Genomic DNA, 16,916 nt, shown 5'->3' with positions numbered 1-16,916 from the left:
CCTCTGCCTCCCAAAGTGCTGGAATTGGAGGCGTGAGCCACCATGCCTGGCCTCTTTTGTCCATTTTTTTTTTTCTCATTTTCAATCCCATCTCGTCCCATTGTATGACTGGTTATTTCTGATTGAGTGGGGGCATCCCATATGAATAACTGTAGAGGGAATTGGAGGCTCTGGGAGGCGTCATCTTCCTCCAGAGAAGACAGATCTTTACTTCTGGCAGGTGGCCAGACGGTCGGTCAACTTCCAATTGCCCTTACTCCTAGTGGGTGGCCCCTCAGGGAGCCAACCCAACCCAAAGTTTGAGGGTTAGGGGACGCTTACCAGGGTCTTTCAGCAGGCCTTGAACTTCAGTCTGCCCCTCAGCCCTGTGTGCCTGTGAAAAGCTCTGCTCCGTTCCTCAGCTCCTAAGCAGCTGTGTAGAGGAAAAGTGTCCCCAATGCCAGGCTCACCTGTCTAGGTTCCCTCTTCTCCCAGATCTTGACCTCACAATTCATGACTGCCTTGCAGGCTCTTCAGTACTATCAGATTGTTTGTTTGTTGAGAGGGGTCTCCCTCTGTCGCCCAGGCTGGAATGCAGCGGTATGATGTCGGCTCACTGCAGCCTCCACCTCCTGGACTTAAGTGATCCTCCTACCCCAGGTGCTCACGTAGCTGGGACCACAGATGCACACCCCACCATGCCTGGCTTTTTTTTTTTTTTTTTGGACTGAGTCTGCCTGAATTACCCTAAGAATTGCTAAAAGTGAGAGTTACTCCCAAATCATCTACAATACAGACATATTATTTTGTTAAGCAGAGTAATTTCTTTTCTTTTTCTTTTCTTTTCTTTTTTTTTTTTTTTTTTGAGATGGAGTCTTCCTCTGTCACCCAGGCTGGAGTGCAGTGGTACAATCTTGGCTCACTGCAACCTCCACCTCCCCAGTTCAAGCAATTCTCTCACCTCTGCCTCCCGAGTAGCTGGGATTACAGGCGTGCACCACCATGCCTGGCTAATTTTTGTGTATTTAGTAGAGATTGGGTTTCACCATGTTGGCCAGGCTGGTCTCCAACTCCTGACCTCAAGTGATCTGCCTGCCTCGGCCTCCCAAAGTGCTGGTGGCTCACACACCACCATGCCCGGCCCTGAGTAATTTATTTCCTAAAAAGGAAAAGACGTATTAGAGGACCACAAGATAAAGTGGAAATCCCTCACCACGGCAGTTAAAGCCTTCACCATCAAGTTACCATATCCCTTACTGCTTCCTTCTCACAGTTCCCTTCCTGAACTCAGGAAGCTGTCACTGACCACGCGGCCCTGAACAAAAGGCTCCTCTGTGACCCAGAGTGAGGCCCGCCCTGCTGCCTCCCGAGCTCTGGTGATGGGAGCTAGAAGGGTGTCCTTCCTGTCCCTGCACCCTGTCCCAGCCACTGGAGGAACTCAGGGTGTGCTAACAAGCACAGGGAGGTCCTGACCCTGAGTGGTGTGGGGGTGAAGGGGATCAAAGAGCCCCAGGAGCAGGTAAGGCCTCCTCTGCTGCCTGCTTGCTGGGAGCATCTCCACTCCCTGCTTGCTGGGAGCACCTCCACTCCCTGCTTCCATCCCACCCACGGCACAGGGTCCAGCCACTCCATCCTCAGGACTCCAATGGCCTCAGCACAAACTCCCACTTCCTCAGCACCAGTTCAGTGTCCTGTGCCCAGATGTCGCGGTGCCACACGGCGACTGCTCTGTCCATAGGAACAGCGGCATGCACACCACGTGGCCAGTGTGGGCCATCTCATCAGCGCTCCCAGCCCGCAACCCAGCCACGCTCACCATCACCATGTCTGTCTCCATGAAGGTGGGATCAAGGGGGCAGACGGACAACACCAGCTCCTGGAGTCCTGGGCCAGGTCCTGAGGTGAGTGGAGACCACCCCAGGCTCTGACCCTGACCCCATTGCCCAGAGAGGTCACCCAGGAGGCAGGGGGCAGTCCAGTTGCAGTGGGGGAAGGAAGAGCCTGACCTTTGCAGTCACACAGACTGGGCTCTGCTGCGTTTAGCTGTGTGATCTCAGACAAACCTATGACCTCTCTGGGCCTCTGTTTCCTCATTGTGAAGTAGGGACGTCGGGGGTTGTTGGAGGACTCAGTGAATAGATGCAAGACCCGGGTTAGAGGCTCTGCCAGACGCTGCGGACATTACAATCCTGGCCATCCACCGAGGGCTTCCTCAGGCTGGACTCTGCACTGAGAAGGGCCTGCTGAAGCAGCTGGTGCCCTGGGTCCCGCCCTAGTGACTCAATGGCCACCCTGAGTCCCAGGGTCCAGAAGCCTGCAGACCTGCTGGGGGACCCCCCACAGCACAGCTCAGGCCAAGTCAGAGGAAGCACAGGGAAGCAAGGGTGGGGTGTCCTGTCCAGGCACCTCTGGTGAATCTCTGGGCGTTCCCGTGGTCCCGCTGCAGTGCCTGCTCTGTGTCAGCCAGTCCCACCAGGGCCGCCGCGGCCAGCACCCCCACCTGGTGCACGCCTCCACCCAGGGCTTTTTGGAGGCACCAGGCTTCTTCAATGAAGTCTTTGGGCCTCCCAGCCAGGGACCCTACTGGGGCACCCAGGCCCTGGGAGGTGGAGAGGAGAGACTCCTGCCAGCACACATCCCTGTCCTTGGGCCAGGGTAGGCACAGATGCATAGCCCTGTCTGCAGAGGTGTTAAAGGGGAACCTGGGGCCGGCTGCCAGGGATGGAGCTCAGGAATCCAACACTGCCTCCTGCTGGGGCGCCCCACCCCACCTGTCTGTGGGAGGCCAGCCCAGGGCTTTCCCACCTTGGAGAGGCAGAAAGACAGAGTCACAGTGCTCCACAATGTGGGTGGTGGGACATGCAGGGCCAGTGCCATGTTCATCAGCTGGGCCCCATCCAGGTGGACTCGGGCCTTGTAGGTCTGGGCCAGGAGGTGCACCTGGAGATGAGGTGCACCTGGGGACGAGGTGCAGGCAGTCAGAGGGGCCAGGCCTGAGGGAGGCATAGAGGGAAGAAGGGTCTGGGATTAGCTGCCTGAGGAATCATGAGGGATCAGGAGACCTGGCTGGTGACTGGCTCTGGCGATCTGGGACCTGAGCAGTCAGGCTGTGCTGCCTGAGCCTCCGTGCTGGGCTCTGGGAGGGGCTGGGGGTGCACACTTAACCCAGCTTTGTCGCACACTGACCATGGGCCAAATGCTAGCCATGGGCCAAGGGTAAATGTGTCACCTCATTTAGGCTTCACGACAACTCGAGGGAGACGCCACTGCTCCCGTTTCACAGGCAAGAAACGCAAGGCTTGGAGAGTTAGGCTGCTGCCTAATTAGTGTCTGGTAAACAGCAGAGCTCAGACACTGTGGCCTCCTCACCTCGTATGTGGGTGGCAAGGACCAGGTGGAGGGCACTCACACGCGCTTGTTCCTACAGCCTGATGGGGCGTGTGTTTCCAGGCCAAGGCAGCAGGCCCTGGCGCTGCTCTGGGACTAGGCTCTCGGGGCTTGGAGGTGGGGGCATCTCTGCTCTTGGGCTGGTGCAGGTACTAGGGGCCCTGGCCTGGGGCAATAATTCCCTTTGTGTCTCAGCCTAGGACCATACATGTGTCCTTCCTGTGACAGGTCTGGCCACTGATGGGTGCCCATGGCACAAATCAGAGGGGACTGAACCCCAGGATGGGCCAGGGGCACAGGAAGCCAGGATCAGGCTGGTGGGGGGCGCACAGTAGTGGGGCAGGGCCTACCTGGCGTAGGTAGTCGATGGAGAGGACCCGGCCCCCCAAGGTGCTGTGTGAGTTCTCCAGGCAAATGAGCTCGCAGACCTGGTGGTAGGGGCTCCGGACGCCCCGTGTGATCATCCTTTCCAGCTCAGCCAGGTCCAGGGTGCCATGGGGCAGGTCTGGAAGGGAGTGGGAGTACACTCTAGCAATCTGTGGGTCAGGGAGGGGATGAGGGCTGAGGGGTCCAGGGGCACCTCCTGGCGGAGTGGGGGGCTCCTCTGGAGTAAGGAGCCAGACCCTGAGTCCTGTGCTGGCTCCCCTGAGCCCTGGGCCTTGGAGCCTTTCCTCTGTTCTGTGCACCTGGACAGACGTCACAGCTGGGGGGCACTGGGCCCCTCCCCTGTTAACTCTTCAGATGCCGCTGTCTGGCTCCCGTCCGGAGCGCGGGAGTGCTCTGAGTGCCCACTAGAGGGCAGCAGGCACCAAGCACCGCCCAGGTGTCTGCCCGGCAAGCCTGGGGCCAGCCCCAGCCGCTGCCGCCCCCATGTGGCAAATCTGGGGCTCTGCTCTCCTTCCTTCCTCCCCTGGAGAGGCCACCATCCCAGCCAGCTTCTCCGTGGCTGTCCCTTTCTTCCCTCTGCAGGTCTCAGTCTGGTGCCTTACCCCTGAGCAGCCTGCACTGGCTGAAGGATGCCCAGGGCCCCAGGTGAGCAGTGCCTGCTCCTTACCTGAGCCACCCCACCCTGCTCATAGATGTGGAGGTGGCACTCCTGCCCAAGGAGGAGCTGGGAGCCCTGGCACTGGCAGTGACACATCACTGAGAAGCAGGGCAGGTCTTGGCACTGAGTCTGGAGGCATGTGGCCCTGCTCAGTGTGGCCAGACTGAGCCCTAAGGCTACAGCCAACTCAAGTGCCTGAGGCCGGCAAGGAAACAGCAACTTCAAGACACCTCAGTGCCATGTGCTGGAAAACCATCCCATTAAACACACAAGTCTAGGATGGCCACGCTGTGCTGGGAATCGCTGGGCCACGCCCAGCCTGCACACCTGTGCCCTGAGGCCCCTCCACAGAGCATCACCTGCTGGAGAAGTTGCTGCAATGCTGCTTCTTGGTGGACAAGCTGCCAAGGCACCTGCAGCAGTCAGACCCTGGCAGGAAACAGATGGCGCACACACACTGGGAAACTGGCAGTGTTTAATCATGGGATGGTTTACTGAGGGGAGGCAGGAGCAGGGAAGCCCGGAGGACAGGCCTGAGGGGTGAGAGGAGGGCATGGCTGCAGGAACCCAGAGCCAGAGCTGTGTGGAGAGGTCCCTGGCGTTGGCCCAAAGGCCCTGGGGACCCTCGGAAGAGGAGCTGGGGAGGAGCAGACCTGCAGTCCCCACTCTCTTCCTCCCCATCTCTTTCCAGGGCTCCCCACCGGCTGAACCAAACAGAAATGCAGGAATGTGGTCCACGAGTGTCACAGCTCCCCGTATGCACTGAGGACCTGCTGGGTAGACAGAAGTCACCCTGCGCTCACCAGAGATGAGGTTGGCCATAGTGTTGGAGGGCACAAAGAGGGTGCGCTCCAGCCCTAGCAGCTCCACAGGCATTTCTTGCAGCTCTGTGGAGGGACAGGGAAGCCATTGTGCTTGCACACTCGGGTGTCAGCACCGTCCACACTGCTTTCCCTGTGTCACTTGGGCCAGAGCATGCCCTGAGCCCAGGTGAGGCCCCTAGCCCGAGGCTCCGGTGAGCAGCCAAGTGGGTTTGGAGCCCCGTCCACCAGCTGCACACTCTGTGGGCTTAGGAACCACACATCCAGCTCCACAGGGCCCTCAGTGAACTCTGCACCCAGCTCCACAGGGCCCTCAGTGAACTCTGCACCCAGCTCCACAGGGCCCTCAGTGAACTCTGCACCCACCTCCCCAGGGCCATGGCCTCTCCCCGCTCCCCCCAAGAACCTCTCTTGTGGTTTGAACCCGTCTCTGGCAGGCCTCACACCTGTCTCACTTCCTTTCCCCTCAGCCCTTTGCAGGTGGGGCCTGTGGTTTCTCTGCTGACTTCCTTTCCTCATCAGGAGGGGTGACTCGGGGACTGGACAGGGCATGAGGGTGCAGCTAGAGGGTGAGGAAGGCTCCCACTCTTGCTGTAAAGCCCACTGTGGTGCCCTGCAACTGTGGCATCAAGTCCTTAGCATGACACTCAGGGCTGGCGTGACCTGGCTTCTGCCCCCAGCTCCTCAGAGCCTCCTGCACGCTCCACTCCTGCCACATACCCACCTGAGTCCTGAAGACCTTTCTCACTAGTCTGCTTCTGCTCCTGAAGCCCCTGCCCTGTGAGCCGGCACTTCCTTCCCTGCCTGGGACGCTTCCACTCAGCCTGCAGGAGGGTTCCTCTGGGAAGGACCCTTCCTCATGAGCCACAGCCTCTCCCCATCCTCTGCTTCCCAGGGCACCTTCTATAGACTCCCGTCAACTCAAGCACCTCCCCAGCCTCTCCTTGAGTGGCAGTGACTTGTAGACATGTGAGGCTGCCTGGGAGCATGGAGGTCAGCATCTCCGGCAACACGAGGCGGCAGCTGGATACATGCTCAGCCCCAGCCACCCCTTAACAGACGGGACCTCAGGATCCAACTGGCGACCCCATGGCTTGTCCTGTCCTAGCTGAGGGGTGTGCACACCGCAACAGTCAAAGTGGTTCACTATGGCAACTCACAACCCAGGGCTGGGGCTGGGGGTCACTGTACCCTGGAGACACTCCCTAGGTTATTAGAACCCATTCCTTGTGAGGTGCAGCCTGTAGAACCTGCCCCTTTCTACATCTATTTTCCGTTTGCCTTCTGTGGGGGAAGGCAGTGCAGGAGAACAGTTATGGGTTTCAGAGTCAGAAGACCCGGGTTCAAACCTTGGTTCTGCCATTACTAAGTATGGGGCCTGGAGCACCTCCCTCCACATCTCAGAGCCCTCCTGTGCAAGACTGGACCTCACCCATCTCAGGGGGCAGCTGGGTGACAATGCAGGGCACACACAACCACCTGGTGAGCCTGTAGAAATGCAGGTTCTCCTCAGCGGGCCCTGAGAATCTGCATTTCTTTTCTTTCTTTCTTTTTTTTTGAGACACAGCCTTGCTCTGTCGCCCAGACTTGAGTGCAGTGGTGTGATCTCGGCTCACCGCAAGCTCCGCCTCTCGGGTTCATGCCATTCTCCTGCCTCAGGCTCCCGAGTAGCTGGGACCACAGGCGCTCACCACCACACCCAGCTGATTTCTTTTTGTATTTTTAGTAGAGATAGGGTTTCACCGTGTTAGCCAGGATGGTCTTGATCTCCTGACTTCATGATCCGCCTGCCTCGGCCTCCCAAAGTGCTGGGATTACAGGCTTGGGCCACCGCGCCCGGCCTCTTTCTTTATTTCTTTCTTTCTTTTGAGATGGAGTCTTGCTCTTGTTGTACAGGCTGGACTGCAGTGGGACGATCTCGGCTCGCTGCAACCTCTGCCTCCCGGGATCAAGTGATTCTCCTGCCTCAGCCTCCTGAGAAGCTGGGATTACAGGCGCCCACCACTACACCCGGCTAATTTTGTATTTTAGTAGAGATGGGGTTTCACCATGTTGGCCAGGCTGGTCTCAAACTCCTGACCTCGTGATCCTCCCAAAATGCTAGGATTACAGGCATAAGCCACTGTGCCCGGCCGGAATCTGCATTTCTAACTTTCAGATAACAGCGGCAGGCACGCAGAGGGCAAGTCTATCCTGTGGCAGGTGTTCATTAAACCCATTTATGTCGGAGGTTGCAATTTTTTGAATTGTTGCCATCAGACCTTGGCGATGACCTTGAGCAGTAGGATATAAATACCTCCCAGATGCTTAGCGTTCCAATAATGGAACACTAGGCATAAATGGATTTTAAGCGCCAGCAGAGCCACCTCCCCTGCGTCCCAGTCCACCACGGACGGCGCTCTGTTGCCGCCTCCACGACCCCCGGCCTGCACGCCGGTCTTCGCCGTAGTCGTCCCCCACGACTGCCTCTGACATGGCGCGCCTCATGGCCGGCCTGGGCGTGGTCACCGTGTCGCTGCGCAGGCCCACCACGGGGGTGCGACCCCCGCGAGGCTCCCAGACCCCCGCGCCCGGAGAGCCCCATGTACCGGGGCCGTCGCTCGGGCCAGTCTGCGAAGCATGGCGCGGGCAGCGCCCGGATCCCCATCCCGGCGGGAGCTGCTGACTTTTGTACTCCCCAGCGAGGGCGGCGGGAGTGGCGGGGTCGGTGCGGCCAGAATTCCTAGAGCTGGGAAGCAGCCGCCTTGGGCCGGGGATCCAGGGAGCGGGACCCGTGGCACGCTGGGAGTTGTAGTTCGCGCTCCCTCGCGGCGTGCCTGCGCGAGCGTCTGAGAACGGGCCGCGTGGCACGCTGGGAGTTGTAGTTCATGCTGCGTCGCGGAGGAGAACCAGCGAGCCCGTGATGCTGAAGCAGAAGGTTCTGTTCATTGAGGGAGAAACCGAGGCCGAGCGAGTTTCGTTTGTTTGTTTGTTTGTTTGTTTTTTGTTTTTTTTTTGTGTGTGTGTGTGTGTGTGTGTGGAGAGTGTGAGAGAGAGAGAGAGAGAGAGAGAGAGAGAGAGAAACAGAGTCTCGCTTTGTTGCCCAGGCCGGAGTGCAGCGACGCAATCTCGACTCACTGCAACCTCCGCCTCACGGGTACGAGCAATTGTCCTGTCTCAACCTCCTGAGTAGTTGGGATTACAGGCGCGCCCACCACGCCCAGCTAATTTTCTTTTTCTTTTTTTCTTTTTTTGTATTTTTAGTAGAGACGAGGTTTCACCATGTTGGCCAGGCTGGTCTGGAACTCTTGACCTCAGGTGATCCGCCCGCCTCGGCCTCCCAAAGTGCTGGGATTACAGGCGTGAGCCACTGCACCTGACCCCGGGCGAGTTTTTATAGCTCAGACGCTCGTGTGGCACTTGCTGTGTGCCAGGCTCTGTCCCAGGCCCTTTGCAAATATTAGCACAGTTAAGCTCCCAACAACTCCAGGAGACGAGCGCTATTGCTATCCCTGCCTTGCAGACGGGGAACAGGAGACGCCGAGCTAACAGACAGCTGGAGGCCACTTGGGTAGGAATTGGTCGGGGCGGGGTGCGGCTGTCTCCAGAGGGCAACCCTAAATCACCGTGTCATGCTGCCCCTAAAACGCAGCTTCCCTCGTTTACCGTTTTCAGTATTGATTTGTTGAGCAAGTTCGTTGCGTCAGGCAGGGGGACAGGGCAATGGCTCCACCCAGGTCCCAGTCTAACAGGAGACTGCTAAAAGGGTGCGTGGGGAGCCCCTCCTCCATAGGCCCCTGGCCCTGGGCAGACTGCCTTCATGGGAGCAGGGTGGTGCTGAAGTTCAAGCCAGCTGTGTGGCCTTGGACAAGCCACATAGCCGCTTTGTGCCTCAGTTTCCTCAACTGCAGATTGGACTGTTGTGAGCATTCAGTGACTGGATATGTGTTTGATTCTGACCCCAGTGCCTGGCTTGCTGTAAGCTCAGGGTGGTCACCCCACTGTGGCTATTTTTACATTTTTTAAGACAGAGTCTCACTCTATCCCCCAAGCTGGAGTGCAGTGGTGTGATTACGCCTCACCACAGTCTTGACCTCCCGGGCTTGGGTGAGCCTCCCGCCTTAGCCTCCCAAATAGTTGGGACTATAGGCAAGTGCTACTATGCCCGGCTAATTTTTCTGTCTTTTTTGTAGAGACAAGGTCTTGCTGCGTTGCTCAGGCTGGTGTCAAGCTCCTGAGCCCAAGCCATTCTCCCTCAGTCCCACAAAGTGCTGGGATTAGAGGCGTGAGCCACCGCCACCTGCCCAGCTGTGGCTGTTATTATCATTGTCGTTACTGATCCCAGCTTGGAACCCTGAGGGCCCAGGGGCTTTGGGGTGCACTCTGACTCAGTCCAGACTGTGGGGTGCCCTTCCCCCCAGGGGTTCCCCACAGGGGACACAGGCACCCATTGCCACTCAGCGGTTCCTCTTCTTGGAGCCACAGGGGCTGTCTGTCCCCCATAGGAGAAAGTAGATCCAGGAGGGGCCACAGCTCCTGGGCCAAGCGTCTGGTGAGGGCGAGGGTGAGGAGGACACCCATCCTAGATCAGTCATGGCCAGGCCTCTACCACAAGCCAGCTCCAGGCCAGGCCTGGGGACTTAGGGCGAGCAGAGGTGGCCTGCCCTCTAGAGCTCAGGTCCCAGGGATGGGGGACGAGATGCTGGCCGTGAGAGGATGGCAGCGAGGGAGCAGCTCTAACAGGCCCAGTCCAGGCAGCAGGGCAGGCTTCCTGGAGGAAGCAGTGATTAGGCTGAGCTTCGACTTTTTTTTTTTTTTTTTTTTTTTTTTTTTTTTTTTTTTTTTGAGACGGAGTTTCACTCTGTCGCCCAGGCTGGAGTGCAGTGGCCGGATCTCAGCTCACTGCAAGCTCTGCCTCCCTGGTTTACGCCATTCTCCTGCCTCAGCCTCCCGAGTAGCTGGGACTACAGGCGCCCGCCACCTCGCCCGGCTAGTTTTCTGTATTTTTTAGTAGAGACGGGGTTTCACCGGGTTAGCCAGGATGGTCTCGATCTCCTGACCCCGTGATCCGCCCGTCTCGGCCTCCCAAAGTGCTGGGATTACAGGCTTGAGCCACCGCGCCCGGCCGAGCTTCGACTTTTGACAAAGGGAATAGCGGGGTGAAGGCTGGGGGGAGAGAGGAGCTGCTGCATTTGTGGCCCTGAGGGCCAGCGTGGCTGGGGAAGTGAGCAGGGGTGGGGATGGAGCCCAAAAGCTACATCCAGGGCTGGGTGACCTCTCAGGGGCTCTCCATCTCTCTTCCTTCAGCTTGGTGGGAATCCTAAGTACCCGCAGGGTCTGTGGTCCCAAGGACACCCATCTGATGGACAGGCTTGCTGCCTTCCCCTCCCCAGAGCCCTTCTGGGCCTGACCCGCAAACTGCACCAAATTCCTGCCCTTAGAAAACAAGCCCCTTATCTCGTTGTCCGGCTCCAGACCTTCTGCTGGGAAGTAGGGGGCGGGGAACGGAGGCCTCTGTGGGGAAGGAAGGGAGGTGGATGGTCTGGCCGGGCAGGGGTTGGGGGCAGGGATAGCAGCTGTCAGGGGAGAAAGGGGACAAACAGATGGACCCCAGGCCCCTCCCAGCTATGGCAGAATCACCGAATGGCCTCCTGTTTGCCGAGCTTCGCAGTCTGCAAAGCCTGCCCTCTGCAGCTTCCCTGTCAATGCTTCCAGCAGCCTTGCAGTGGGAGGATGGGCAGGGAGGTTGGGGTCATAGAGGCCCGAGGACCCTGCCTGAGAGGCACAACTGGTCACTCAACAGGACCTTTCTCCCTTTCTCCCAAATCAGAGCTGTCTTCCCAGATAGGTGGCCTCTTCCTGGGGGAACCTGGGGCAGAACAGTTTCCTTCTTCCAGGTCCTCCTATCTAGTCCCCAGGTCACCCGGGCCACCCCTGCCTTGTCCCAGTGGGGTCCGATAGTGTGGAGGAGCAAGAAGGGTGGGCTCTCATAGAGAAAGGTGCAGTGAGGCCTGTGGCGGGTGGACCCTTTGACCGCAGCTTGGCCTCTGGGGGGTTGTCTGGGCTCCTGCGTGTGTGTTTGTGGATGCATGCGTGTGTACGTGTGTGTCTCTGTGTGTGCATGTGTGCACATGCATGTGTGTGTGTGACCCTGGCTGCAGCTGAGATCTGAGTTGTCTTACTGGTAAGCTGGGGACAGGCCACAGTTCTCGGGCTGGGATGAGAAACCCAAAGCCCTGTGTGGAGCCAACTCCACTTCCCCCACTGCTGTCACAGCACCGACCCTCTTTCCTCGCCCTCTCTGCGGTTCTTCTTGACATTCTCACCAGAAGGGTCATCGTCACTGGAGGTCCTAGGGTCATCTCCTGCCCCAACGCAGGCTGGCCCTGGCCCCACACGCCAGCTGCTCCCTTCTCTCCTGAGCCCCTGCCCTCCAGGACTGGCCCCTGCAGCCCAGCTCTTCCCAAACTTCTGAGCTCCTCTGTCCGTGGGGGCAGTGGGGCCTCTCGGCAGGGCTTCCTCCCTGGCCTCTGTGGGATCCAGCCCTTCTGCCTCCCAGACGTCTCCCCGCCCCACACTTGGGCTTGCAACACTTCTGTTCCCGAATGTGCTGGCCTGTCTTTCACCCCGAGACCTCTGCACCTGCGTTCTGTCTGGAAAACCCCCAACCGTCGGCACGCATCCTTGGTCACCACCTTCTCCGCCTTCAGATCTTAGCTGAGACACCTCTTTCTCCATGAAGCCCTCCTAGCCCAGCCCAGCGGACGATGGAGGTGGCCCTCCTCCTGCGGTGCCTGTGGCACCTTTTCTTCCCTCTGCCCACGGGTCACAGCTGCCTGTTTACTCCTCTGACTTCTCCGTGTGGCTGATGCTCTGCGCATGCAGGGCCCAGACGCCCTCGTCCTTTGCTGTGTCCAGCGTGCCTAGCCCAGCGCCAAGGCTACAGGACTCAGTAAACACCTGCCAGGTGACTGACCCTGGAGGGACATGTAGTTCGTCATCGCCTGCCCCTGAGACCCCTAGGCAGCTTGGGTGCATCGTGTGAGACCCCTGTGCAGAAGGACATGGCGGAGATTCCAGGAGAACAGGGCCTGGCCTGGCCTCAGCCTCTCAGAGTCAGATCTGGGGGTCCCAAAGACAGGCCCCTCCCTGGCCTTCTTGAGAGATTTCCGGCTCCCCTGAGCAGTGGGAGGCCACTGGGCCAGCTGGAGGGGGGCTTGTGACATAAGCCCCAGGTGGGCTGCCTTTCACGGCACCCCCCGCTCCCTGGCACCCGCCCAGGCGCAGGCGCTGGGGTGTGGGCACACACTCACACGCTGAGTTCAGTGTGCGGATTCCTGTAACGCTGGGCTGCTGGCAGGAAGTGCGCGCCGGGGAGGCTGCTGCTGGGAACCCGGGGCTGGCCCCGCTGAGATAAAGGGAGGCAGCAGATCGCAGCTGGAGATAGCAGCCCTGGGTCCTGGTAAACAGGTGGTGGGGGGGCCAGGGGGAATGTCCTTTCCATCCCATCCTCTTGGCCCTGAGCCTGCAGGATCTATAGGGCCCTAGCCTAGGCCCAGCCCCGATAGCTTGATATTCAGAGGGGAGCTGTTGGCACTGCCCTCATCATTCCCAGTCTGGGGGACTGGGTGGCAAAGGACTGGGCGCTGGGCCTGGGGGTCTGGCCGGGCCCACGGTGGGCATGCACTTGGCCCACGTGGGGGCCACTGGGTGTCAAGGTCATGTGTGCTGTTGGGAGGGTGGGAAGGGAGGGAGCTCCTCCAAGCCCCTGCACTTCCCCAACTGGGATCCCCCAGTGGGAAAGATGTGCCTCTCCAGGTTCGCCTTCAGCACCGTCTCCAGAAATCCAGAGTGAGGTGCCATGAGGGTGCCAGACCAGAAGAGAATGCGGGGTGGAGTGAGAGCTGTTCCCCAGCCAGGTGCAGAGCAAAGGGGGCTACAGAGCTGGGAAGACCCTGTGCGTGACCCCAATGGGCAGCCACAGGATGTTCACCCACACTCCATCAGCTCATCGTAGGCTGGGTGGGAGCTGGGCATGGCCCATTCCCAGTGCCCAACACAATGGGTGTTCAAATACACTTGCTTGTTTAAAAAATTAAGAAATTTGGCCAGGCGTGGTGGCTCACACCTGTAATCCCAACACTTTGGGAGGCTGAGGCGGGTGGATCATGAGGTCGGGAGATCGAGACCATCCTGGCTAACACGGTGAATCCCCATCTGTACTAAAAATACAAAAAATTAGCCAGGCGTGGTGGCGGGCGCCTGTAGTCCCAGCTACTTGGGAGGCTGAGGCAGGAGAATGGCATGAACCTGGGAGGCGGAGCTTGCAGTGTGCTGAGATCGCGCCACTGCACTCCAGCTTGGGCGAAAGAGTGAGACTCCGTCTCAAAAAAAAAAAAAAAAAAATTAAGAAATTTACCACTCATACAGAAATGTGCATGAAGCATATTTGTACAGTGTTACAAATAAATACATATAAAATAAACTCCCATGCCGTAGCCACTCAGATCAAGAAATAGTCCATGGCTGGGTGTGGCGGCTCATGCCTGTAATCCCAGCACTTTGGGAGGCCAAAGCAGGCGGATCACCTGAGATCAGGAGTTCGAGACCAGCCTGGCCAACATGGTGAAACCCTGTCCCTACCAAAAATACAAAAAATTACCCAGGCATGGTGGTGGGCGCTTGGAATCTCAGCTATTCAGGAGGCTAAGGCAGGAGAATCACTTGAACTCAGGAGGCAGAGGTTGCAGTGAGTCAAGATCATGCCATTGTACTCCACCTGGGTGACAGAGCAAGACTCTGTCTCTCACACACACACAAACACACACACACACACACACGAAAGAAATAGACCATGGCCAGGATTCCAGAAGTTTCCTTCCTATGTACAACCTCTCCCTCTGCAGAAGTTACTGCTGCCCTGACATTTTTCTTTCTTTTCTTTCTTTCTCTCTCTCTCTCAGTCTCCTCTCCCTCTCTCTCTCTCAATATATATATATATTTGTTTGTTTGTTTGTTTGATTTTTTAGAGATAAAGTCTAGCTATGTTGCCCAGGCTGCTTTTGAACTCCTGGACTCAAGCGATCCTTCTACCTCTGCCTCCCAAACCTCTGGGATTACAGGCGTGAGCCACCAGGCCTGGCCTGGCTTGACTTTCATGGCCAGGACTTGCTTTTCTTTATGATTTTGCCACCATGGATGTATCCCTTTTTTTTTTTTTTTTTTTTTTGAGACGGAGTCTCGCTCTGTCGCCCAGGCTGGAGTGCAGTGGCCGGATCTCAGCTCACTGCAAGCTCCGCCTCCCGGGTTCACGCCATTCTCCTGCCTCAGCCTCCCGAGTAGCTGGGACTACAGGCGCCCGCCAGGTCGCCCGGCTAGGTTTTTTTTTTTTTTTTTATTTTAGTAGAGACGGGGTTTCACCATGTTAGCCAGGATGGTCTCGATCTCCTGACCTCGTGATCCGCCCGTCTCGGCCTCCCAAAGTGCTGGGATTACAGGCTTGAGCCACCGCGCCCGGCCGGATGTATCCCTTAATAGCAGTTGAGTGTTGAGTGTGGCCTTTGTGTGAACTTTACAGAAGTCGAATTAGGGTGTCTCCTTTTGTGTCTGGCTTCGTCAGGCTGGTATTCTGTTTGCCAGAGTCACCTGTGCTGTGGCTGTCGTTTATCGTCTGCTGCCAGGCACTTTTCCACTGGGTCCCTAGAGCATAGTTTCTTTCTCCGTTCTACCCGTTTAGGAACATTTGGGGTTTTGTTTCCATACTGGCCATGTACTGTGGCGCTGGTGGGCGTTCTTATTTCTGTCTGCTGGGGTCCAGGAGCCTGCTTCGGGAGGGCAGGCGCCTCGTGGAGGGGCTGCTGATTCTGGGGTCCCTCATCTGAAGCTTTACGAGGTGGGCCAAATCCTTTCCCAAAGTGCTGGGAATGCTCTCCTCCCTCACTTTCCCACACGTGTCCATCTCAGTAACGCTAGTGTTATCGGACCGCTTCATCTTAGCCGTTCTTGTGGTATGTGGTGATATCTTCTGGCAATTTTAATCTGATCTCTTCTTTTTTTTTTTTTTTTTTTTTTGATGGAATCTCACTCTATCACCCAGGCTGGAGTGCAGTGACGCGATCTCAGCTCACTGCAACCTCTGTCTCCTAGGTTCAAGTGATTCTCCTGCCTCAGCCTCCCGAGTAGCAGGGATTACAGGTGGCCACCACCACGCCCAGCTAATTTTTGTATTTTTAGTAGAGATGGGGGATTCACTGTGTTGGCCAGGCTGGTCTCGAACTCTTGACCTCAGGTGATCTGCCTGCCTCAGCCTCCCAAAGTGGTAGGATTACAGGCATGAGCCTCTGTTCCCCGCCTCTTTTTTTTTTTCTTTTTTTTAAGAAAGTGAGTCTTGCTCTGTCACCCAGGCTGCAGTGCAGTGGTGCAATCATAGCTCATTGCAGGCTCAACTCCTGGGCTCAAGCAATCCACACGCCTCAGCCTCCCAAGGTGCTGGGATTATAGGCATGAGCCACCAAACCGGGCCCTGCTCTTTCTGATAACTGCTAAAGGAGAGCACCTTGTCTTGTTTTAGCCGTTTGAATTCCTCTTTGTGAAAGCCTGTTCTGGTCTTTTCTCATTGACTGGTCAGGCTGGTTTGTATGTGCAAGCATACTGATCCCTGTGGGTTCTGTGTGTTGCAAATATTTCACTCCAGGGCCAGGTGCAGTGGCTCATGCCTTCAATCCCAGCACTTTGAGAGGCAAAGACGGGCAGATCACGAGGTCAGGAGTTCAACACCAGTCTGGCCAACATAGTGAAACCCCATACCTACCAAAAATACAAAAGACTATCTGGGTGTGGTGGTGTGTGCCTGTAATCCCAGCTACACGGGAGACTGAGGCAGGAGAATCGCATGAACCCAGGGGGCAGAGGTTGCAGTGAGCCGAGATTGCGCCATTGCACTCCAGCCCGGAAAACAATGCGAGACTCCATCTCAAAAAAAAAAAAAAAAAAAAATTTCCCGCCAGTCCAGCCGCGGTGGCTCTCACCTATAATCCCAGCACTTTGGGAGGCCAAGGCAGGGGAATCACTGGATGTCACGAGTTCGAGACCAGCCTGGCCAACATGGCGAATGGTGAAACCCCGTCTGTACTCACAATACAGAAATTAGCCAGGTGTGGTGGCATATGCCTGTAATCCCAGCTACTGGGGAGGCTGAGGCAGGAGAATCGCTTGAACCCAGGAGGTGGAGGCTGCAGTGAGGTGAGATCAAGCTACTACACTCCAGCCTGGGTGACAGAGCAAGACTCTGTCTGAAGAAAAAAAAAAATTCCCCCGTGCTGTGATTTGTCTTTTTTTGTTGTTGTTTGAGACAGGGTCTGACTCTCTTGCTCAGGTTGGAGTGCAGTGGTATGATCATAGCTCACTAGAGCCTCAACCTCCTGGGCTCAAGCAGTCCCCTGGTCTCAGCTTCCAGAGTAGCAGGGACATACCACCATGCCTGGCTAATTTATTTTATTTGCAGACATGAGGTCTTGCTATGTTGCCCAGGCTGGTCTCAAACTCTTGTCCTAAAGCAGTCCTCCCAACTTGGCCTCCCAAAGTGCTGGGATTACAGGCATGAGCCACTGCAGCTGGCTGGCTTTTCTTTCTTTCTTTCTCTTCCTTCCTTCCTTCCTTCCTTCCTTCCTTTCTCTCTCCCCTCCCTCCCTCCCTCCCTCCCTCCC

The 16,916-nt window shown here is 57.2% G+C and overlaps 1 protein-coding gene across 1 annotated transcript; it reads right to left on the bottom strand.

Moving 5' to 3' along the window:
- Positions 1–1,012: 1,012 nt before the first annotated feature.
- On the bottom strand, positions 1,013–11,549 carry LOC108534273 (probable low-specificity L-threonine aldolase 1). The gene is given in 11 exon segments (XM_017879557.1): positions 1,013–1,702; positions 1,705–1,863; positions 2,386–2,578; positions 2,785–2,919; positions 3,717–3,902; positions 4,421–4,509; positions 5,215–5,298; positions 7,665–8,060; positions 10,623–10,725; positions 10,852–10,986; positions 11,538–11,549. Coding segments are annotated over 11 exon segments (1,581 nt in total). The 3' UTR covers positions 1,013–1,613.
- Between the last annotated feature and the right edge of the window lie 5,367 nt (positions 11,550–16,916).

This window comes from Rhinopithecus bieti, unplaced genomic scaffold (genome assembly GCF_001698545.2).
Source record: "Rhinopithecus bieti isolate Rb0 unplaced genomic scaffold, ASM169854v2 scaffold_9899, whole genome shotgun sequence".
Taxonomy (NCBI): domain Eukaryota; kingdom Metazoa; phylum Chordata; class Mammalia; order Primates; family Cercopithecidae; genus Rhinopithecus; species Rhinopithecus bieti.
The sequence above is the reverse complement of the archived record's forward strand: the minus strand, read 5'-3'. Positions and strand labels throughout refer to the sequence as shown.